The 24,191-nt window shown below is 43.2% G+C and overlaps 1 protein-coding gene across 3 annotated transcripts; it reads left to right on the top strand.

Moving 5' to 3' along the window:
- The first annotated feature begins 1,414 nt into the window (after positions 1 to 1,414).
- Positions 1,415 to 24,129, top strand: RHOA (ras homolog family member A). Of its 3 annotated transcripts, none has more exons than XM_041425512.1 (5): positions 1,415 to 1,444; positions 18,031 to 18,188; positions 20,987 to 21,107; positions 22,311 to 22,441; positions 22,864 to 24,129. In XM_041425512.1, exons 2-5 carry the CDS (start codon positions 18,033 to 18,035, stop codon positions 23,035 to 23,037), a joined length of 582 nt encoding a protein of 193 aa, XP_041281446.1. In that variant the 5' UTR covers positions 1,415 to 1,444; positions 18,031 to 18,032; the 3' UTR covers positions 23,038 to 24,129. The 3 variants fall into 3 exon arrangements, with proteins under 3 accessions (XP_041281446.1, XP_041281445.1, XP_041281447.1); XM_041425511.1 differs by lacking the exon at positions 1,415 to 1,444 and adding an exon at positions 8,295 to 8,424; XM_041425513.1 differs by lacking the exon at positions 1,415 to 1,444 and adding an exon at positions 12,387 to 12,403.
- Positions 24,130 to 24,191: the final 62 nt, after the last annotated feature.

Genomic DNA, 24,191 nt, shown 5'->3' with positions numbered 1-24,191 from the left:
CAGGGAGCTGCTTACTGAGAGGAGCTAAGCAACATCTTTCCTCTACAGGCACCAGAGCAGTCCATAAAAAGATCTGGCAAATCAAATGTTGTCAAATGAGGGAATGGGGAGAAACACTGCAGATCATGCATCAGAAGCAGCACAGCACCAGTTTCTCTCAGTGCCCAGGTTAAACAGGCTGTCCCCAGTGCCAGCTGAAGGCTGCTGTGCCTGTTTGCAAGGGAGCCCTGAGACACGGCAGAGGCTGTTTGCCATCAACCCTCTCCATGCACACATGCCCTTGGCAGTGCTGCCCCCACCCCGGGTCCCCTGAGGCCAGTTCCACATGTTGAGCCTTCTCAGGTGGGCAAGAAAGGAAACAATGAAGTAGTACCCCTCCTCCAGTGTATCAGCCACAGGGCTCTACGCCCTGGGATAAGGGCAATCTTGCCATTAAGCTCACCACAGACATGCTCAGGAGATGCTGTCCGTGAGTCCGACCCTTCCAGCCCCTGCTCTGTGCTGCCTGTGAGCCCCTCAGCTTTCTCCATCCCCAACAGCACAGCCCAGTGCCTGCTAGGAGCACAGCTCATCTGCTCCACTAGAATAAACAGGCCCACAGACAAACAGGGTACTTTGATACCACTGCCCCCATCCACCTTTAACTGAATCCATTGGTTTGTAAAAGACCTGAGGTAATCAAATCCAATCTATGACCAAACTCCTGGATGTCAGCCAGACCATGGCACCGAGTGCCACAGCCAGCCATTCCCTAAACACCCCCAGGGACAGTGACCCCACATCTCCCTGACCAGCCTGTTCCAATGCCTGATCATCTTTGCCATGAAGAAATTCTTCCTGATGTCCAGCACAGCGCAGTTTAAGACCCATCACAAGTTCCCAGGCAGGGGAGGCCAATTCCCACCTGGCTACAGCTTCCTGTCAGGAGCTGTGCAGAGTGGCAAAGTCATCCCTGAGCCTCCTTTTCTACAGACTAAACACCCCCAGCTGCTCCTCACAGGGCTTGTGCTCCAGACCCCTCACCAGCTTCATCGCCCTTCTCTGGGACCGCTCCAGCCCCCCAAGGTCCTTCTGAACTGAGGGCCCAGAACTACACACGGGACCCAAGGTGTGACTCCACCAGAAGAAAGGGGGAAACAAACCACCCTCGGGCAAACCGGGCACCGCACTTCAGATCCCCTCCACAGCCGCCTTCCCCGCAGTAGGTGCGGAGGGGCCGTGCCCAGCACGGACGGCTCCTCACGGGGCAGGCAGGGACAAGGCCGCAGAGAGGCGGGCAGCTCCCCCAGAGGCAGCACACAATGAGCCAAACACTCTCTGAGTCCCAACTGGCGCGGCGTAAATAGCACCGGCGTTTTTATAGCGCCTCTTCCCGGCAGCCCCCGCGCGCGGCCGCGCCGATTGGCCGCGGGGCGGGCGGCCGCCGGACCAGCGCAGGCCGCAGGTACCGGGGGGCTCTCGGCCGGCCGGGGGGCGCGGGAGGGGGGACGGATCGCCGGCTTCTCTTCTCCCCTCCCCCGGCGGCGCGGAGGGAGGCGGCGGCGGCGCTGCCCCGGCCCCGCGGGGTGACACGGGCGGCACCGGGGGTGCCCCGGTGAGTGGCAGCTTGTTGTGTGACGTCACCAGCGCCGGGCCGCGCCCCGCCCGCACCGGGGGTCGCAGCCGGGGCTCGTCCCGGGCCCCCCGCGGCACATGGCGCCGGGCCGGGGTGCCTGCGGAAGGGCTGCCGGGGATTTGTGCGCCGTTGAACTTTTATCTTGGGGAGGAATCGGCCTTTGGAGCGAAACTGGAAAGTTTGGGCGGTGTTTTTTTGGTGGGGCGGCTGCTGCAGACCGGGGGAACGCCGGGGGTGGTTTGACACGACCGGAGCCCCGACAGCCTCACCTGGGCTGGGAACTGCCCGGTGTTGAACGACACCCTGCATAAACCTTTTCTGCCAGGAAACCCATTCCTTCGAGGGCGAGAGGAGCCTCGAGACTACTGTTTGGGTTTTAAAAATAAGACCCGAAACTTCTCCCAGAGGTCCGGAGAGTTACTTGTTACCGATACTCAGATGAAGTGTTGTTCCCAGTCCAATGATCCCACATCCACTTTGATATCCCTTTAAGAGGTGTCTGGAACAGGGGTTTGTTTGTTTTTAGTTGCTGCCTCATATCCAGCTTTTGTTTCTCTCCTGGTACAGTTCACCTGTTTGTTGCAGGGAACCCTTCAGGAGCAGTGATTCCCACCCACCCTTTCTCTGTGTGATACAGTATTTGGAGAAAATTAAACATTAAGACCTCCCTAGGTAATGTTAAGTTTGTTGTTGCCTTTCCCCCCCTCCAGAGTTTAGCCTAAGTGTCAATTCTTCCATCTGTGTGACTTTGAAATGGCGAACTTCTTCCAGAAGCGCACTTCTGTTGATCTTCTTTTTGTCTCAGAAATCTCAAAAGTTAATTTTATGTGCCCTAAATGTTGTTTGTAACTCAAAGTATTAGGTTCTCTGATGGCTTTATTTGGGGATTTTTTCCCAGTATGGAAATATGAAGTCTTTCCTTCCCTGAAAAGATTGTGAAAATATTTGCTTGCTGTTGAAGGCTCTTCTGATACATGTGTGCTTTCTTCCTGCCCTGTCCTGGTCTTATTCAGGTCTCCAGCCACACAGCACTGGCATTTCTCGTTCAAATATACGGAGTCTAATTCTGGCACTGATTTGGACCAAGGCTGCATGTTTAAAAAAAGATAAATGTTAGCCTTATTTCACTTTAATTAGTTCATTGGAGTGTTTAACAGCATATTCAGCATAAATGTTTGACATAAATTTGGGTGATTTGTATCATTTAACACTGAAATACGTGGCTTTTTCAAAAATAATTTTTCAAGACATGAATGCACTGTCACACAAGGGGCAAAATAAATTCAGTCACAGCAGAACTGAGCTGAGCAGCTCTCATGTTATCCCTCCTCGTTCACCAGGCTCTGGCCGAGTGCCACAGCAGCCAAGCGCCAGAGGCGGGGAGTTCTCTGAGCCAGGAATTGACAGTAAAAACATCCTAAATGATCCTAACTGCCACCAGGATGTAGGACTGGGGATGGCTCTTTAGATAAGCAATTTCCAAATGAAAACGTTTTGGAGGGGTCTTGGAAGTATCATAATCTTTCCTCATTTTTCTGATAGTAACTCTTGGTTTTTCTGGTTTTTACACTTAATCTTTTTCTCTCACTGTATTTAAGTTGCCCAGAACCTTGTGGGCTCCTCTTCACACCATGTTTGTGGTCTGCTCTGTGCTAGGTATTTCTGACCTTGGCTACCTTTTCATTAGCCAAGTGTACCTTCTCAGTTTCTCTAACATTTTACTCCCTTCTGCTGTGCTATCATCAGGTTCTTTCCAAGTCTCCACTCAGCCACCATCTTTTACCTTTAATACCAAATCTCCTCTCTCTCTTGTTCTGCTCTGTTGCCTTACAACATGTCTTCAAATGCAGTTTGAACTAACGTGGAGGAGAAGTGTAATTGGGTGAATTTGAGGAAGTTAGCATGTTGATAAAGTACAGCAAGTGTGCCCTTGAAATCTTAAATTAATCCATGATGAGCTTGTCCTAGTAAAACACCTAATAAGGGTGAAACTGTAATAGAGAACGGTGCAATGCAAAATAAATGCACCAAATGACAGCTGACTTTCATTCCATCCCCAGGGTACAGCTATGCACCTGCACACACCTGAATGCATGATGAAAATCCTCTGCTCCTTGCCTTTTGGTATAATTCCTCTCCTGCTATAAATAGTGGGTAGCTAAATAAAAAGAGGTAGTTGCTTATTACTTTTTGGTAAATCTCAAAAATAAGCAAAAATATCCCAAAATACTGTCTGTGGTACACTGGTTAAGTTACTACTACTTTTACACTACTGTTTGGTGTCTGGGTGCCTTCTGGTCTTGGTGGGATCTGTTACCACTCATTCTGAACAGTGAACAAAGTAACAAAAGCTAATTGGAGTTGGTAGAGTGACAGTGCCCTGTCCCTCCTCACTTCTGTCCTTTTCCTATCACCATATTTTCATTTGCAAAGGACATTAGAGACTATAAAAGTTGAACTAAAATATCTATAGACCACCTTTTAATTAAGATATTTGCCGTCCACAACTAACAGCCAGTCCTTCCTAAGTGAATCATCTAATTAAACTAATCAGAAGAAGGTTTGCTGTCTTTCTCTGACCACTTTTCATGACCAAGGTCCCTTGTAAAACAAACAGATGGAGAGTTACAAGTATACCCAGTAAAATTGGGCAGTACACCAAATATGAGGTTTTGCTTTCCTCAGGCTCTGACAGTTGTGGATTTTCTGCTTGCTTTTTTATTGTTGTTTGTTAATCAGAAACAGAGCTCAAATCAGTCTCTTTGCTCAGTTAATTAGCAGTGTTTTGCAACCATAAATAGTTCTGTCTCACCTGGCCTGAACTGTCGCATTTGGAGCAGGTTGCTTGTGTGGATGTGTACAAAGGGATTCCTCCTCCTCATCTTCACAGTTTTAAGGAAGATTACCTTTGTGTCAGTGATTTGAAAGAACTAGCAGCTGTCCAAGTACCAGTTATCTCTGTTTGCATTCTTTGCTAGCATGTCATTTTTCTTATATTTTACACCTGGAGGCTCTTTATTCTTCACCTCCCGTCTGCTCTGTTGAAATTGTGTGAAGTGAGAAGGTTGTCTCACAGTGGGATCTTGACTGGGTGCTGACCAAGTGAATTGGCTCATTTTTTGAACCTCAGTCCAAGAGCTGTTTGGAAAGGCTGGGTTCCATGTAAACCACAGCAGAACTAGGCTTCTGCACTTGAAATTGAAAATGTTGTTGGGAGGATTTTAAATTATACTGTGAAATGTTGACAGATGAGAATGAGCATGCAGTTTGGGATAAAGAAAGTATTAGAAATAAGAATACAGCCTTCAGAAAGTTTAAGTCAAGAAGTTGACCAGAAAAGTAAATAAGAACGTGAAGTCTGGCAAGTCAAATGAAAAATACAAGGACCTGCCAGAGAGTCTCTGAGAAACATCATACTAAAAAAAAAAAAAAACAAAAAAAAAAAAATCCAAGTTAATCAGAGACAAGAAGGGTTCAGCATTCCGGAGGGCCAGTAGATGGAAAAGTGAAAGAAATATTTGATGATGAAGCCATGAGTAGGAAGATGACTTATTCCTGTTTCCTGTGGAGGAGTCCGGGAGTCCGAAGAGGTTCCCTGTGCCACATATTGTCTTTATGGAGAGCAGGACTCATTGGAAGATCTGTCTCTTCTTGAATTGTCAGCAAAGTAATTTATAGAGCAAAGTAATAAATACAGTTACAAGATGCCAAGACCAGATGGTGCTTGCCCAAGGGTTCCAAAGAAAACTCGGGCCTGAAATGACCGAATTACTAATTACACTGTGTAACTTCTCAATACCTTGAAGCCACAGAAATGGAAGAGGATTTATGTGGTAGCAGTTCTTAAAGATAGTTCAGCAGGATATCACAGTTCAGTGCCCTTTTAAAAAGTAGAAGACAAAAAAAGCTAACCAGATGGACCAACAACTTAGCATAGCAGAAAGCCAGTGTGGCTTTTGCAAAGGAAAAGGTGCAGCTCATAGCTGCTGGAGGTTTTGAATGACTCCAGAAGCACAGAGGAGGGAAGTTTGGGACAAGTGAAGAAGAAGGATCTACATTAAATCTCTCCTGTTCAGCATATTCATAAATGATCTGGTGAGAAAAGTATTGAGAGAGAAGGGAAGAAAAGACCAGAGCTAATTAGGAGGAATTGCAGCTTGTCCTTCTAACACTGAATTACAGGCAGCAAAATGCCAAATTAAATTTGTTCCAGATAAATACAAAACAGGGGGGTAATCTTAATTTGTTTATGCACTGATGGGGTGAAAGTTAATTATTGCCACTTAAAAGGAAGAGCTTGCCCTATTTCTGTGAAAATGGAAGTTTAGTGTTCAGTAGTGATCATATGAGTTTGTTGGAGGGGCTTTGGGAAAGGAATAAAAAAAGGAAAACAGGGATATCATCATGGCTTTTAGTCCTCAACACACTGATTACAGCAGGGTGGTAAAAAGAAAGATGTGCTTTGAGATACACTGCAGCTGGAAAAGCAAAGATGAGGCTGAAAATAGCGATCAGAGATAAGAAATGGATGCCATACAAGGGATGCTTAAAAAGATTTGAACTCCTCAGCTTGGCAAAGACATGACCAAGCAGTCTGGTCTAGATCAAAACTGATGGAGCCTCTCCCTCAGTCTGCACTGAGACCACAGAATGCAGGGCCACAGAGTGCTTTGAATGACAACGATTTACATGGCTTCAGAACCAAACAGGTGGAATGAGAGGAGAAAACACTGTCAAATGTTGGGCTGTTGAGCATAAAGAATAAAAAGAAATAATTACTCCCAAGCTGTCAACTGAGAAAATACACTTGTGGTGGTATCAGTGCATTTGCTCCTGGTTTTACTCTGTCTGAGATACCTGCATGTGTTAGGCAGTGTTGGGCTTGCTGGGTGTTTGATCTGAACCAGGGCAGTTTCAACAGATGTGGTGGGAGAAGAGGAGGAAGGAACACAGGTGAGTGTCAGTTGTGGTACAAGTAGATGGCTGTCTGGAGAAGTTAGTGTTAGTTTTTCTCGCCCATATGTGCTTTACTGCTGGCACCTGAAGACAGAGCCACCACACCCGAGCAGAAGCCTGCCTTGCTCAGTGTGAGGTGCCCCACATCCCATCTGACATGCAGGAGGTGTCTGAGAGGAGAGGAGAGGACTCCAAGAAAAAACTGGCTGAAATGCAAAGCGTTTTGCAGATTACACACACATGGAAATCCACAGATCTACTATAATTACCTCAATATTAAGCCCTAATCTCATTTTGTGCAAAGTAATCTTGGGACTCAGTATTGCATAAGAGAAGTGCTCTCGTAAGTCGTGCCTGCAGATAGCAAAGATGGAGTCAGTGGGGGCAAATGAGCAAGAATGTTCTGTTGGGAGGGCAAGGACAGCAACAGCAGCCACAGATCCTGAGGACAGAATCCTTCTTTCTGCCCCCAAAGTCCAAACTTTGCCTTCAGCCTTGGAGAGGGACTTGTCATGGTAGAGGAAGACAAGGGAGAAATGCTCAAATTAGTCTTCTTCCCTGGGTTCTGAAATAGTGTTAATTTACTAATTATGTACCAATAGGGAGGTGAACAGTGTAGGAGTGAACTTTGCAATTGATCAGGAGCACCCTGCTGAGTTTGGTGTTAACAAAACAGGATGCACGTTGACAATGTTAAGACAGAGTTTTGCTTTCACATTTTGCTGGTTTAGTTTAAAAAAAAATTGACTTAAACATGCTTTAAAAAGGTCTTTCAGGAACCTTCTTTTGCAGTGTTTTTCTCCTACCAAGTGCTGAATGTGAATTAAATAACCTGGCTTGGAAAGGAAATGAAGGCATCTGTTTTGTTCACGCTTAAAAAACAGTGCGAGAAAGCCCTACAGATGAAAGAAGAGAAAAGTAGTAACTGAACATAGAAAATAGAAAACAGAAGCTCAAAACTGTGCAAAGTAACTGGGAGGAAAAAGGAGCTCAAATAGCTTTGAAATTATGGATCTGAAAAGTTGAAGTGTGGTGAGGCCTTGCCATGTGTCCTGCTGGGAGGCCTGCCTGCCTTTGCTTTCATGCTGGCTCGTCCCGTTTGCTCCTGTCCTTGTTTCAGGCCCCAGCTTTGCTCACCGCTCTTTAGGGTCTGAGAGAAGCATCCAGTTGTTTTCTTTGTGGTTGTGTCTCTTCCAGACTGTCCTTTTTCCAGTTCTGCTGCAGTTGTTCCTCATATGGTCACTGCTGTGTAGTTTAATCATCCGTGTGCCCTGCTCTGAGTCATTTCCAGTTCATTTATAGCCTTTTGACATGGAGGATCACAGCTGCACACATCAGAAGATGCAGTCATGCGATGGATTCCGACATCATCTTAATGGTTTCTGGTTTGTTCCTTTTCTCCTAGTTCTTAATACTGGGATCTTTAAAATTGTGGCACTTTGCAGTATTGAGCTTTTATTTTAAAGGAATTAACTATATAACCTTTGAATACTGTCCTTGAGTAGCAGCGATCAGCTCTCAGTCCATCACTTCGTACAGAAAGTTGAATCTAGTTTTTACATTGCATATCGCTTCACATTTCTCTCTTTCAAATTTTATTGCCAAGGCACAGAGCCTGTTAAAGTTCTGAAATCCATCACAGTTAGCCCTTGCCTTTATTACCTCTACATCTTGACATCACTGGTAAATTTTGTTGTATGGCTATTTTTCTTCGCTTTTTCAGGTCATTTATGAACGTTGAGCTGTGCAGGTTCCACGGGTGTTTTTCTGAGAGCGCTGAGCATTTCCTTCTGCCTGGTTTCCTATCTTTTGGCAGTTATTTATCTATACACAGAGAACTTCCGTGTAATCAGGTATTCTGATTATCTCATTAAGCTTAAAAAAAAAAAAGGTTGAATGATATTGCACACCTAATCTGACCAGACTTGGTAATTGACACCTCTGTTTTGATATATATCTTAGCTCTGAAAATCTCTGGCCTGAAAATCGAGGGGGGCAATGTATTTTTTTTTCCAGAAAGCTCTTTCCATACTGCAGCAGTTTGAGTTTGAAAGAATACTAATTGCAGTAATAATAAAGAGAAGTAGAACAATCTTAATGGTTGTAATCCCATCAGACTAGGACATCAATCCCAGGTACAATAATGGAATAAGCAACAAAGTGTTCAGAAAAGAATTAAGGCAGTGTTACTGAGCCTGGGCTGGGGGAAATAGAAACGAGAGGTGTTAATTGTTGTAGTTTGGTTCTTAAGTGCAAGTGTTCATCTTGGCCTTCAGTTAGTACTTGACAGTAATTGCATGTCATTTTCAGTGAGAAAAGAATCCAGAACAAAATCAATATGGTTCATATTAAATTTAGTAGAAAGAGGGCAACTGTGAAAGGCAAGTAGAGGCTCAAGTGAGTCTATGTGTAGTGAGAACATGAAGGAGACTCTTGGGCTGTGTTTTTGAGTGGTCACCTCGAAGAAATGCAAAATGTCAGTAATGGGAAATCTGCAGAGGCTGAAGAAGTGAGGAAGTGACAAGGAAAACCTCATGATAATGCAGAAAATGTAATTGACTGCTGGAGTGAGAAGCATGGTATGGAATTCTCTGTTACTGCTAGTTTGAAGTCAAGATGATCTGCACTTGAATTAATGCACGGGGTGAAATGTACTGGGGAATGACCAAGCAGTGGCTTGTTTGCACTTGAAACGCATCTCAGGGTGTGGTTCTCCGATACTCAGTGAATGGGTTTAAGGCTCCTCTCCTGGAGCTGTGCTGCAGCAGCCCTGGGGCATTTGGAGCTGGGATGGACAATGTGGGATGGGAAGATGACACCTCTACCAGGGTTTATGCCAGGAATAGACAGTCACTACTGTTAAAGGTGTAAAGGTAATTAAAAAAAAAAAAAAACAACCAGTTCTGTGTTAGAATGCTCCAGTCTGGAAAGGCTGTTATGTGAGCAGCAGGAAGAGAGTGAGCGGAGGCAAATTGTTCACTCCCTTTCCATTTCGGAATTAGGAGGCAGTAAAAGAAACTAATAGGGACAATCTTGAATTTGAAGGAAGTGGCTTTAGACAATGTGTAATTAAGTTGTGGGAACTCCCTCCACAGGATGTTGTGTGTGCTGGAAGTTTACATGGGTTCAAAGGGAGTCTGGACAAGCTCATGGAGGAGAGATCTGTTTGAGGTTACCAAATTCATGGGAACTACATCTGACCCAAGAACCTCCTGAGATGAAGGCTGGCAAGCATGCAGGGAGAAGCTTCTTTCTCATTTTTCCTCTTCTTCAGTGCATGAATCTAGTCCTGAGTTTATCTGAAATGCCAGGCACTGAGGTGGAGAGACCTAAGTCAATGTCCCTGTTTCCATGTGTGTAGACCTGCAGTAACAGAGGGTCTGTGAGTCTCCAAGTGTAAGTTTAGCTCCAGAAACAAGTTGGTCTAGTGGTCAGTGTCCATGTTGGAGCTGCGTGGGACACAGTGCTGGGTGTAGAGGGTTGCACAGTCGTGCTTTGGGTGTTTTAACAGAAGATAGTTTGTGTGTTCCTGGGAGCACTTGGCAGTGCTGAGGCTCGTTCCTGTAAAGCACGGACAGAGGCTCAGTACAGGGAGGGAGAGCAAAGCAAAATGTTTTCAAGCAAATTTATTAGAATCCAAAACAATTTTCTTCTCTGAGAGGAAGATGAATTGTGTGTTGTCACACAGGATTTTTCCTGAAGAGGAAGGCAAGGGCAAAGGCTGTAATTTGATAGGATGAATCCTACTTTGAGACTTCACATGATATCTCAGATTAGACGTGCTGTGTCCACATGACACTCAGCACGGATCTAGTGCTGACAGCTGATTCAGGTTTCCTCCAAAACATTGCACTGGCAGGATTTATACTGCATGAGGAATCTCCTGCCCCATCACAGCCATTGCAGAGGCAGCATGAACAACACTCCGTTGTCCTTAATGAAGATGCACTGTATGCCCGTGCCTATTAAACACCTGTTGTGTCCTTTTGGATAACTCTCAATGGCTGTATAAAATTAATCAGTCATTAAGGGTTCACTGGGGCTGGCAACCAGTGTTGCTAAGACCTAATGCAGTTAAGCTGACCCTGTTCCCAGTTCTGGTGATGTAGTACAAAGAGGCTTGAGCTGGTTATTTGTGGAGTTAGCTGAGACCTGGGGAGGTTTATTAGCTGGAGGTGAACACAGCTATGCTGCTCCTGATTTAAAGCTGGCTCTGGAAATGTACAGCTCTATTTGCAAGGCACTTTTTCCAAGCTAGTAAAACGTGCCAGACGAGCCTGGTTGATGTAGGCTGAATGAACTGTTATCAGAAAGCTGAACATGCAGCTTGCCTTGTCCAAAGACCTTCCCAAAGGACCTGTGTTCAGTTTAATCCTGTTGGATACTGTGCTGACCTTCTGTGTCAGTTTTTCAATTGTACTTCAGTCCTACAACAGAAAAATTCCGTTTCTCTGTGGGTTAAATTTAATGTGCAAGATCAGTCGCCTGCCCTATTCTTTGCCACCTTTGGAACTTTTTTCAAGTGTTAGATTTCATATGTAACCCTCCCAAAAAGCCCCAGCAGATAGCTTTTTCTCACCAACTGCTCCCACATAGTGCTGTAGTTAGAAATAGGTCTATTTTGCAGTACTGTCAAACTGCTTTATGTACTGGCTGCAGTAAGGAATATAAATATAGCTATTTCTCAAAGGCCTTGTTAGCAACACTTTAAATAATGTGGCTTTTTGGTTTATGAGTGGAAGTGTCCACAGGCAAACTTGCACAGAATTAAGAATATCTCAACCATTACAATGAAATGTATTGACTACCCCCTTGATAGAGGTGACCATATTCATGTTTTTAGTGTTTTGATTGTGGTGGCTTGGAATTGAACTGAGGTTCCATCCCAGTAATGCTTGATTTCAGGTTGTTCATGGTGTCAAAAGAGCAGATCACTTTGAGTTCAGTGTGTCTGCCTTGACTGTCAGTGTGGCTGTACAGATCAGTTCAGACAATAAGTGGTTGCTTGCCACATGTTTTGGGGTATATATGGATTCCAGGATCTTTTAGGAACTCTGGAGCAGAAACATGGGTTCTATCTGACTCCTTTATGTGACTGAGTCACATTTTTCCATAATTATTTTTCTTAGTTTTATTTCACTCCCAAGGCTGTTGACTTCCCAGTTTGCAGATTCTCGAAGAGGTGGATTGGGGTCACAGTTTCTTTTACTTCCTAACTATTGCTATGGAAGAGCAGGGCCATCCTGTGTTGGTTACGTGGGGAAAAATGGCAAGATAGCACACATAGGCTTACATATGCTGAAGGAAGCTGATTTAAGGTAGCAGGATTAGCATTTCAGCAGCAAGCTGCAGTATTTCTGGTATTTGTCTATATGTGCTTTCACTAATGAGAAGTGAGCAGCAAAAAAGGATTATAGCTGCTGGCATTCTCCATTGGGACTTTAGTGGAGGAGAAGATTGAGATGCTTGAGATTGCCTGCTGTTGGAGATGTGGGAATCCTGGATTCTGTTGTAGAGGAGTGGTTACATCCTTCTGCTGTTCTCCTCCTGGCCTGTTTGCCTGACCCCTTCCCTGATCATAGTCTTCAGCCCACTTCACCCACCCAGATGCTTTTTGTTCAGTCTCTTTCTTCACTGTACACAGCTACTCTAAAATCAGACCTGTTTGCTTCGGGGCTGTTCTGCTTTGGACTCCAAACTGCTTTGCTCAGTGTTAATGCCAGACCTTGCTAAATGGCCAGAAGAAAACTGAGAAAAGCCTGCTCATCCCCTCTTGATCCCTGGAGTCTTTGGGGAAAACTCTTTCTTCCTCCACTTCACACTTGAACAAAAGTGAGTATATTTTAAGAGTAAATGTAGGTACTGGGGCAGAAGGAGTTGAGGGACTGGGACAGAGTCAGTTCTTCCATGTGGTAGGTAGAGGGCAGGGCCTCACTGGTCAGGGTGGGAGACACTTGAGCAGGGTTTCTTCTTCTGGCTCTTGTTCCTCCTGCTGCCCAGGGCAGGGCTGACTGAACGAAGGGAAATAAAGCAAGTGAGAAGAGAGCCAGGCTGTAATTCACTCAGCAGCAAACTGCTTCAGTACTGTGTAGAGGAGTCAGCAGCAAGGCAGTCTTTCTAAGATTTCAAAACGTTTACCTTCCAACATTTTGGTTTTAAGGACTTCAGCAAGATCAGGTGGAAAGAATTTAAAGGATGTTCTCCCCTCATCCCCTGCAGCATCCTTACTGTAGCATGTTGAACTGCTTCTGCTGAGTTCTTGCTGACATGCAATAATCCAAAAATTTTATTTATTTTTCAAAGTTCTGCATTGTGCAAAGGATCTGCCTGTATAGCATAGCAGGCAACATAAAGTTACTAATAGTTAATTGGTAATTGAAATTAAATATAGTTTTGATACCTATGTGATGGTAAAGGGCTGTTTCTTCCATCAGTTACCTTCTCCAGGATGAGATCCAGAGTGAGACAGACAAACCTGGCATGTTTGTTGTCAGCCTATCCAACTTCATGATGTCAACAGTGTGTCCACAATCCTCACTCATGCTGTGTGGCCTTGGGACCTGCCAGAGAGGTGGCTCTAGAAAAGTTGTTCCTTGGAAAAATAAATAGCATGCTGAAGAGGCAAATTCCCTTGGAGTAAAGAGTAATGCTTGGGGGGAGTAGGTTTAAAACATGGAAAAAAATATTTTCCCCATTTCTAATTCTTCTGGAGCATTTGGTGGATTCCCTTAACAAGCAGGGCTTTATGCTGCAGGAGTCTTGGAGCCTCACTGCACTTAGAAACAGCGGCCTCCTGTAACAAGAATATTAGTGTGGCAACTCTGCAAACAGGAGCTCCTTGTGTTGTAACCTCCTGTGATGTTAGTGGGATTGAGCAAATGATGTCTAAAGCTCCTGTAATACCTGTGAAAGACACTGGCTGAGGCTGGAGAAATGTCATAATTGAATCTCTTCCATTCAGATGAGTCACTTGAGTCATGCTGTGAGAGTTTCCACTTCGAATCTAGCAGACTAGCTGGTTTTGAGAATCCTATAAATGCAAAGGTGAGAAGAGTGGTTCATTTAAGAGTAGGAAAAATTGCAGATCTCTTGCCTTGCTGCAGAAGACAGCACAGGTTCTCCTAGAAGATCACTGCAGCCATTCTGCTACACTAATTGGGATAAATTATTTCTTGCTCAGCGTTCTGTGTGCATCATCAGTGATGCAGTTCCAGCAGCTTTCTGGGTTTATTGGACTCTCCCTGCTCTCTGTGTTGTGTAAAAGGATGAATGTACTCTTGTTCAGTTACAGTGAGGCAGTAGTAGTTGGGTTTGGTCTGTTTGTTGCACCCTCTCAGGTAGTTCATAGAGGTTTTTTAGCTCTAAATGTAGGCACTGGTGAAAAGATTTGCTGCCACAAGTAGTAAATTGTATGTAATATGCATCTTAAGTGAAACTCTTTAGGCCAACAAAGTGCTTTGATTCCCACATACTGCTGATACAAATTTGATGTATTTCCATGTTTTAGAATACTTGATGAAGAAAACCAGAGCATGTCAGAATGCACCAGAAAGACCCAGCTGCTGTGAATGCTGTTAGTGTTGTCCTTGCCACATGCACCACTAAGATGCAGCTTCATTCTAACAATCCATTTTTTTCTCTATTGTGCTACCAAGATGTTGTTTTTCTGAATCTTTGCCAGACCTGACAACCTCTTACAGCTGCCCACTGGAGAGGAATGTATTTATTTTAGCTAAAAATAACTAGCTAAAATATGCTGATCTGTGCACTGAATCCTCTAAATTAGGAAATTCAAGGAATTCATAAATTAGAAAGTGTTCAAGGTTGGATGAGGCTTTGAGCAATCTGGTCTAGTGAAAGGTGTCCCTGCCCATGACAGGGGGTTGGAATTGTATGATCTTGGAGGTTCCTTCCAACCCAAACCATTCTATGGTTCATTGATAATAATAAGTACAAAGAAGTGGTTGTGATGTTTGGTGACTTCCTTCCGAGGTGGGTGGAGGTGTCTCTGATCAGAGCTGACATCCTGAGGTGTTTATATATACCCAGCATTTATAATCTGAGCTGCTTCTAAAAAGTGGAGATTTTAAGTGGTGATCTTTGCCTCCTGAATTGAATTTTATACAGCACACTTGTTCTAGAAGAAATTGTTTTGTGGTAATGCTGTGGAAGGTGAAACTAAAGTAAAAAATACTAGGATGCCATGGGTCACTAAAAAATGATAATGTGGTTGAGGCTTTTTGTGATGGTCCAGAAGGATCCTCTAGAAGCTGATGTTGAAGGAATTTTAATTCCCTAGATTTTGAATGTACTAGATGGAGGGGACTGTTGGGCAGGTTTGATCTGTCCTGGTGACAGTCCTGCACAGAAATGTGAGCAGGAGAGCCTCATGGGGCGGGTCCTGAGCAGTGGGAAGGAAGTGGTTGAGCACACACTGCTGAAGGGCATCTTGGGTCCAAATAATGTCAGCACATCTCAGGAAGCATTCAGGCAGACAGTTTCATGATAGGCTTTTCTCAGGAAAAAGATACTGAGGAGATAAAATAAAGCTCTTGAAATAATTTATATATATATATATATACATAAATTTTTCAAGCTTTTTTGGGGAAGGATTTGTAGAAAGATCTACATTAAATAATGGATTTGTGGAGTTTTTTTTTTTTTTTACATAATGGTAGCTTCCTTGTAGACCTTAGGCATAGGTATGTAGAAGGCCAGAGCATAAAATGTAACTGGCAAGGAACACTTAAAAAGTAATCTGAATGATGGAAGTATTTAGAAGAAGATAGAGTTGATCTTATACTCCATTGAAAAATACAGTTATCCGTAGGTGATGCCAAAAGGTCACCTACCCTGGGATACTGCAGGGAACTCAAGGCATCATAGACCAGTCCCAGCCACCAGCACAGAAGGGAGAAGGAGGGAGGATGGCAGGGAAGGACAGGTTATGTCAGCCACCCACTGTGTCTCCAGGGTGGTTTCATCAATGGCCTAGATAATTATCTGGGAATCACTACTATTAAACTTGCATGCAATAGACCATGATTAAACTGAAGGACACAGCTAGAACCTGAAGGTGGAATAAACCATCAGTCACTGTAAGGATAAATAAAAGTGTGGCAGTGGATACTCAGCTGTGTGAAGAGAGAACTACTCACTGCAGAGACATCTGAATGAAAAGGTCTGTGAGCTATCAGGAATTAAAAGCTGACTGTATCAATAGTGTTGTCTTTAGGGAGGGGGAAGAAGAAAGAAAAAGAAACATAATTCCAGATTGGTGTTTAAGCAGGGTGTCCCAGAAGATCAATGAAATGAATCCTTCAGCTTTGGGCACTCTTCACAGAGCCCTAGGAGAAATACTGGATTCAGCTTTTGGGCTCCACACTTCAGAAAATTTGTGCCAATTGGGCTCTGTCCAGAAGGGAGCAATGGGAAAGTATAGGAAAAATTATTTACAGAGAAGGCTTGAATAAATTGGCATTGTTTTGCCTGAAGAGAAGACTAAATGAAGGCAAGTATTCTCAGCTGCACTGGGAAAAGGGAATAATCCTGTTCTTTATGGCCACAAAAAACAGCATAAACAGTAATGGGCTTATATTACATCAAAGAAGGGCGAGGGTACACATTGAGGGAAATTTTCTCATTGTAAATGTTGTGGAGCACATCAGTAAATGACTTCAGAGGTTGTGTAGGACTTGAAGGGCAGATTAGCCAAAACTGACACTAAATAGAAGTTACAAGTAGTTGATCTTGAGTTTGTACAGAGGACAGATAATTTCCAGTTCTGTAAAATTCAAGTAGTACCATTGCTAGAAAGTATTCAAAATCATCTAAAACAACGGAAAGAAAAATTCTGTAGGGCTTGGATCATTTAAAATCTTCCACAAATGTAAAAATAACCCCAAGTCCCTAAGGTAAATAACTTTAACTTGTGTACATATATATTTACAAGGTGGGAGAAACTCACTTTAGATATGGATTTGGATCACTTGAGCAGTGGTGTCTGACAAGGCTGTCCTTGACCCTTGCTGCTTGGTGGGTTGAAATGGTACCTGGAACATTCTCTGTACCTGGAGCAGAAGTACAGAATCTCTCAGTAATATCCACTGCTGCTTCACCACCTAACAATACCAAAGTGTGCTTTTAGATGGTAGTTTTACCTTTTTACTTGATTTCGTGAGGCAAGAAAAGAGGTGAAAAGGATAAAATGTTTTTGGTGTGTCCGTTAAATCTCTCTGGTGCTTCTTTGAGGCCTTCTCCCCTTGCCAGCAGCCCTGGTCATCCTCACAGAACTTTGTTCTGGGTTTGTCATGGCAAAAGTTAACTCACAGGGTGCTCCCTCTGTGCTATTTTGGTCACGCAGTCATAGGTATTGTGGTGGCGTTGCTGTTTGCTCCATTTCCAGGAAGTTTCATGGGATGACTAAGCGGCTACCCCTGGAGTGCCTTGATGTTGTGGAGAAGAAAGTCGTTGTGGGTCTGTCCTCACTGCACTCTGGAGTAGGCAGGTCACTCCCTAAATCTCTGGCTTGTCCCTGCTTTGGTCACAAACAAAAGCCTGGAGAAAAGAGAGAGCAGGCACATACGTGGTGCTGGTTTTGTTTGCTTTGCCAGATCCAAAACAACTATCTCCTTTGGCCCCACCCCGACTCCAGGCTTTCCTTAAAGCTTTTGGAGCTTTTTTACTGTCTTTTTGAGGCCAGAGCTGCTCATTAGCAGGTCATGGATTTGTGTGGTCCTGATACAGACCAATCAGTTCATCATTGATCAATTCATTCCACAGCAGAGATCTGCATGGAGCACCATGGGGGTCTCCACTTCTGAGTACGCCTTCTCTTACTCCAAGCTGACAGCAGGCTCTGTTAACCTGGGAGCAGGTTAATGCCCAGGAAAGTGGGTTGAGGAGTGAGATATGTCCTGCCAAAATCCTTCACAGAGTGGTGGTTGTAATCTGAGGAACTGGTTACCTTGAGATCTCTCTGTTGGTGCTCTGATGTGGCAGCGGGTGCTCTTCAGTCCAGCTGACTGGCAAATTGTAGTTACGACAGCTCAGTGTGATAAGAAAATGTTACTGCCCTTCAATTGAAGCATCTTGTATATGATTACCTGAATACACTTCTGAGAGGGTACCCTGGGACAGGGCTGCTCGCTCACTCTGGGTGCTGCTGTCTCAGTCTTTAGGACAGATCAATAAATGCTAAACCGGGCCCATCTCCTCTCCTTTCCATTATTCTTGCACCTAGTGGGCTCACCAGTATGTTGATAAGTGCTGGGGAGTGTTTTTTCTTAAAAGAATGGGAATCTGAACTTACCCAAGTCCAGATGTGTCTGTCTCTCTAATGGACATGTATAATCAATTTAAAAGGTCTTACTAATTGAAGACTTGGTGTTTATTAACTATTAGCATCTCAATTAAACACTGTAACACTTGAATTAACAAGTCATTGTTTTGTTTTTCAGCTATGGCAGCCATTCGAAAAAAGCTGGTTATAGTGGGAGATGGTGCCTGTGGAAAGACCTGTCTGCTGATTGTATTTAGCAAAGACCAGTTCCCTGAAGTGTATGTTCCCACTGTCTTTGAAAATTACGTAGCAGATATTGAAGTGGATGGAAAGCAGGTATGTGAACCCTTCTCTAAGAGCCAGAATAAACTGGTGTTTGTTCAGAATAGCATGGACATCTCTACACTTAATTAATATTTTTAAATATATTTACAATATAAGCACTAACCACATATTAAGGATGTTCCTGTGGAAAAACATCCTTAAAAATGTAATATTTAAAAATGTATTTACAATATAAGCAGTAACCACGTATTAAGGATGTTCCTGGGGAAAACAATACCAGCCTTACTAGAACGTGCTCATATCCAGTGTCTGTCTAACAAGGTGCTTCTAACTGTACACAAGCTGAGGTTCTAAAAGCCATGCAGTCAGTCTGAGTAGAATGTTGCAGCAGGTGGGAGGAGATGGAGCAATGCAGAGATGCTGAGGGCATTGGGGCTACTGGCCTTTGAAAGAGAGTCCCTGTTTTAATAGGGACCTGGTATTGTAGTTAACAAAGACTAATTCCTGGAGAGGATTTTTTTCATACCTACTCCTGGCAACATGCAGCATCCTGCTGAGAAAAGATGACAGGTTGATTAAAGGGGATGATTTTTGTAGTGTACATCAGCATCACCTGTCCTGCTTGTCTGAAGGAACACAATTCTTAGGACCCAAGTGTAGCCACAGTTCACTGAGTTTCATCTTTAGTTTGTACTTCAGTAAACTAATTATTAAAATATTTCATTTTTGTTTTAAATATTTTGAAAATCAGTTTTTAATCAGTGGAACCTCTTGAGTCCTTTTGTTTACCACACAGGCAGACATGTCAGACACCTGCTCCAGGGGGCAGCTGTAGGTGCTGATTCCTGGGTAGGTTGCCTTCAGCAGTTCTGTCAGCAGGGTGCTGGGTGATGTGCAAAATTGTCACTTTCCAGGATACTCCAGAAGCACACAAAGCAGGAGCTTTGCACCTTGAAAGCTCAGCTATTTACAAAGCCTCTCAGGCAGGCAGAGCCTGTGTCTGTTTGGGTGCAACCACATGGAGCTGACTCTGCCATGGGACTGCAGGTCTTGGTGCTGATGGTGCTGAGCTTCCCTGTTTTGTCCCTGTGTGACATTGCCTTTGCTCTGGGCTCAGGTACAGCCAGGACATTTTTCAGTCCATTCTAGTTCAGATGCAGTGACTGATGGATTGAAATCTCTCACTGTCAATCCTGACTGGAGAAAAAGAGGTTTTTGAGCTGGTTTTGGACTTTATGTTAAATTTGATTTCCTAGTGTTGCAGGGATGGATTATTTATGGATTTAGTCATGATAGTTCATGCTATTTGAGTCTAAAAAGAGCTTTCCTCTCCCATAATCAGTGAAACAGTAAAAGAAAATTTACTTTTAGACTAATATTAGGACATGTTTTTTCCCCAAGTGACAGATTCTGCAGTTTCTGTCTTGTATTTTATACTCTAAGGACTGTTGTTTGAAATATGTGTGATATCCATTTGTCCCTCTTATCACCAAGTCTAACTTCCTCATTCCTTTCTGTCTGAATCTCTGCATCTCTGAATGAGTGAATAGGGAGTCATGCCCTATCAGCTAGATGCAGCCAGTAGCTAAAGGAAAATAGCATGAGCAGCTTGAGCAGTATCAGCTGATTTTATTTTTGTAACTAGAGGATATATTTTATCTAAGCTTTTGGTCTTAAGAAAATTTGATTACAGAAGTTTGTAGGAGAGAATTGCTTAAGCCTTTTCTGTTTGACAGCCATTTATCTCTGTCTTCCTAGAAAAGCATTACCAGAAGTCATATGAAGGCAAAGAGGTGATGGTAGGAAATGTGGTGTTTTAGGAGCTGATTCCAGTGTCATGTGGGAGCTGTCAACAGGCATCTTTTTAAAAATATGAACATTTGCCACAGAATTCACGTTTGCAGTTACAGAGGTGACTGTGAGAGGAGGAATGTTTCTGACTGAAATATTGAAATCTGAAGATTATTTTTGTATATGTGTGCAACTCAAGGCTTTGTCTCGTCACAATTCAAACAGACAGTTGCATTGCACATGCAGGCTCATGTTTGGGTTCCAGTTCTGCCCATCAATCTTTATGTGAGCTGCTGTGGACTTCTTTCCTGGAATTTTTGAATGCAAGGGTTTAAAGAAGGCACCCACTCCATTGTGAAGGCAGACTCATCAGAGAATCTTTAGCAAGAGTATATGTACCTAAAGAGCTTGATTATAGTTTTTAAAGTCCTTTGCTTTAAATGTTGGCTATTCCTTCTACAGTTTTGAACAATCTTGTTGGGGTGTCTTATTACCTAGCTTATTAGGTCTTATTACCTAGCTCCAGCAAAAGCAGAAGAATAGAGAACATTAGGTACTTTACTTCTTAGTAACAAGAAGCTTTACACACAAATCAGTTTTGTTAAATTTGTGCACAAATAAGTATGATCTTGACATTTCTAGTCACTACAGGTTCCAGCTGTAAACCCATTGAAAATGTGCATAATCCTAAAAAGCATGTATTTAGTCCACTTTCAGTGGAAACTGCTATTTCTGGGATGCTTGTCAGAGAGTTGCCCAGCCCTTTGGTGCTGATTTCCTTCGATTCTTCTGTCTTGCTTTCCTGCTGGTAGCTTTTATGTCCTTTTAGAGAATTGACAGTAGTCATAGGTATAAAGAAAAGACTCTAAAGCAGCAATAAGTTGATTTTTGGAGTTACAGAATGTAAAATTCCTAGTAGTTCTCCTGTCAAAGGAGAACTTGTAGTCTCCTCCTTTTGAGTGAATTGACTGAAATATTTTAGTCAGTCTTGTTAAGTTCCTGGCTTCTGAATCAGAACTTTCCTGGTGATCTGACTAACCCTTGCCTTAATTTTGCAGGTTGAGTTGGCTTTGTGGGATACAGCAGGACAGGAAGACTACGATCGACTTAGACCGCTTTCTTATCCAGATACTGATGTTATACTTATGTGTTTTTCAATTGATAGTCCTGATAGTTTAGGTAAGTAGATCTCTAACTGAATCAGAACCACTTCTCTGTATCAATATATTCCCCTTGGAAATTGCACTGTAGAATGTATTTTCCCTTGGGAGCTTTTCTAGTTTCAGAATGGATGCTGGTTTGAGTGTGTAGTTTTCAGACATTAGGGAATTCTCCAGCATCACGACAGCTGCAGCAGCACTCTGTGTTTGCCCAGGTTGTAAAAATTCTCTTCCCTTTCCTCCCTTCCTGCTCACCAGTAACTGGGTGCCAAGGTCCCTGGGAGCAGTGAACTACCAGGCAGTTTTTCAGGTGTACAGCACACCTGAGCACTCCAGGTGCAGCTGCAGAATTAGTATTTTGGCTGTAGTGCAAAAACTGGCTTCAAAACCCTTGTCTGAGTTGTTCCTTCAAGCAAGAAAATATGCCATATTACATAATAGTGAATGTCTCTTCAAAAGCTGAATGGAATTTCACTAAGATAAAAAGTGGTTATGCAGCCTGCAGGTACATCCACTGTGAATCTCAACTGTCTAAGAGCTTATGAAAGCACAGCCAGATGTTTTAGGCTGTTCAGCACTTCCTGCTATACAGAATTTGTCAAGGTTTTGCTTTCAAAAGCCCCCAAGTCCTCCTTTCACTAAAAAACTAAAGTCATGTAGGGATGTGAGGAGGAGGTTGCAAATTCATTTGCTGCATGTAGGGAGAAGTGGCAGATTGAAAATTACTTACCCCAAGCCTTTGTTTCTGTGTATCTGTAATTAGTGTGTTGAGCAGTTCTGCTGCAGTAAGGGGAGAGCTGAGAGGGGTTGTTTTGTGTTGCTTTAGGAACAGAAGTGAGGTTAAAACTTAGCTTCATTATTGTGCTCATCTCTAGCTTCTGGAGATAAATAAAATGTTTTTCTTGAAGCAAAATATTCCATTACTTTCCAGTCCAAAATTCTGCATGCTGTTCTTCAGAGTCTCTTGTGCTAACCCTTGTCAGGTAGCTGCTGAGAGAAGCCAAAATGTTACATGTCCTTCAGCCTTCAAATTACCACAGACAGGATTGTCTTTTTTGGTAATACCAGAACAGGTCTATTGCTTCCTTATGAAGAGCAGAAAAAAGGGCATCAGTGTGGATTATCAGGTTATGACGACTCAGGCAGCGTGTAAAAGCTTTAAAATAAAACTCTCCCCAGAAGTGGGGCTTTGTACAGTCATGCCTCTATTTATTTTCTTCAGAAAACATCCCAGAGAAGTGGACCCCGGAGGTGAAGCATTTCTGCCCCAACGTGCCTATCATCTTGGTAGGAAACAAGAAGGACCTGAGGAATGACGAGCACACACGACGAGAGCTGGCCAAAATGAAGCAGGCAGGTTCCTTTCAGAGTCTTACAATCAATGGCAGAAGTGTGTGGTGTTGTAGCAGAGCATTAAACAGGCACCCACAGCTGGCTGCTGGTTTCTGTGGGCTGTCTGATCAACATGGCTATATATAAAGACTGAGGCATTGATTTGGGGATTTGTTCATAAGCTTTTTTGCAGTGGCAGGAAATAATTACATAAATGCTTCATCAGAAATAGGCAGTCACTTGCTCATTTCAAAAAGTCTTGCAGCTTTCAAGCTCAGAGATATCAGAAAACTGATCGTGTCCTCTGGCATTGGATTTTTAACTAACCAATTCATTACGTGTACTTAATCCAGAAATCCTTTGCGTTTGTTGGGAAGCTGGGTGGGAAGGGGAAGAGCACTGTGGGTTTGGGCTGTTCTCACCTGCTGTTTGTGCTGTTGCAGGAGCCTGTCAAACCCGAGGAAGGCCGGGATATGGCAAACCGCATTGGTGCATTCGGGTACATGGAGTGTTCGGCAAAGACCAAAGACGGTGTGAGGGAGGTGTTTGAAATGGCCACTAGAGCTGCTTTGCAAGCCCGGCGTGGCAAGAAAAAGTCCGGGTGCCTTCTCTTATAAAGCGTGGCCAGAGGAAGATGGCCAAAGCAGCACCCTGCACTTGAGTAATTTTGAAGTGCTGTTTATTAATCTTAGTGTATGATTACTGGCCTTTTTCATTATCTATAATTTACTTAAGAGATTTAAAAATCGAGTCATCTTGCTACCAGTATTTAGAAGCCAACCATGATTTTTATAACAATCTGCATCAAATTCATCTGTGCACCCAAGGTTAACCTCAACATTCCTCTAACAAACCTTTTCTGCACTCACAGAATATGCCAGGCGCTAATTGAAGACAATTCTCTATCTCCTTTCTTGTCTCTATAAAGAGAAAAAGCTGTCAACACAGAGGATTGGTCTGTAACTACTTTATAACTAACGTCCTATTCTAATTGAGTACAACCGTTACATGGCTGTATGGAATCGACAGTAGCTTAAGTGCTATCACATTTAGGAAGATCTGATTTTCATGGCTTGGTGTAAAACATTAATTTGAAAACGTGATCACTCTGAAATGACCAAGTCCCATTCAGCTAAGGAAAAGTGAGGGTTCTGTGGTTTCATGTTAGTTACCTTTTAGTTACTGTGTAATTAGTGCCAGTTTAAATGTATGTTACCAAAAATAAATCTATTTACCCCAGCTTAGATGTAGTATTTTTTGTATAATTGGATTTCCTAATACTGTTACTTGTAACCTCTGCGTTAAGGTGTTCTGGGTTTTTTAAGAAACTGTATTTGAAAATAAAGTCCGGTGGAAAGCAGCTGATCCTCTTCCCCTGTTCATTTGTAAGAGTCTGACCCATTTGAATTATATGAATGGTCTGCACACCCAGGAGGAGTTTTTTCCATAACGTGCTGTAGGGATGAGAAAAGACAGCCTGCTCACACTCAAAGCTTCTGAACTGTTCAGTTGCCTTAAATTCATTGCTGGACCCAGTTTCAAAACTTAAAAAAAAAAAAAAGAAACTTTTTGTGTAAGTTTGGTTACCATGTAGTGATCAGACTCCTAACCTGTGAACTTCTTGCTGTTCTGCAGCCAACTAAACTCTTTCTGTATTTTCATTTTTCCAAGAACTAATAGAATAAAGGCAGTTTTCTAAGCTCCCTGTATCCTGGTGTCTGTATTCCTCACTCTGGGTTTTTGTCCCAGCATCTGAGAGCCTGAATTAGAA

Source organism: Onychostruthus taczanowskii, unplaced genomic scaffold, assembly GCF_017590055.1.
Source record: "Onychostruthus taczanowskii isolate IOZ18803 unplaced genomic scaffold, ASM1759005v1 scaffold9, whole genome shotgun sequence".
Classification (NCBI taxonomy): domain Eukaryota; kingdom Metazoa; phylum Chordata; class Aves; order Passeriformes; family Passeridae; genus Onychostruthus; species Onychostruthus taczanowskii.
This window is presented reverse-complemented; position numbering and strand designations above follow the sequence as displayed.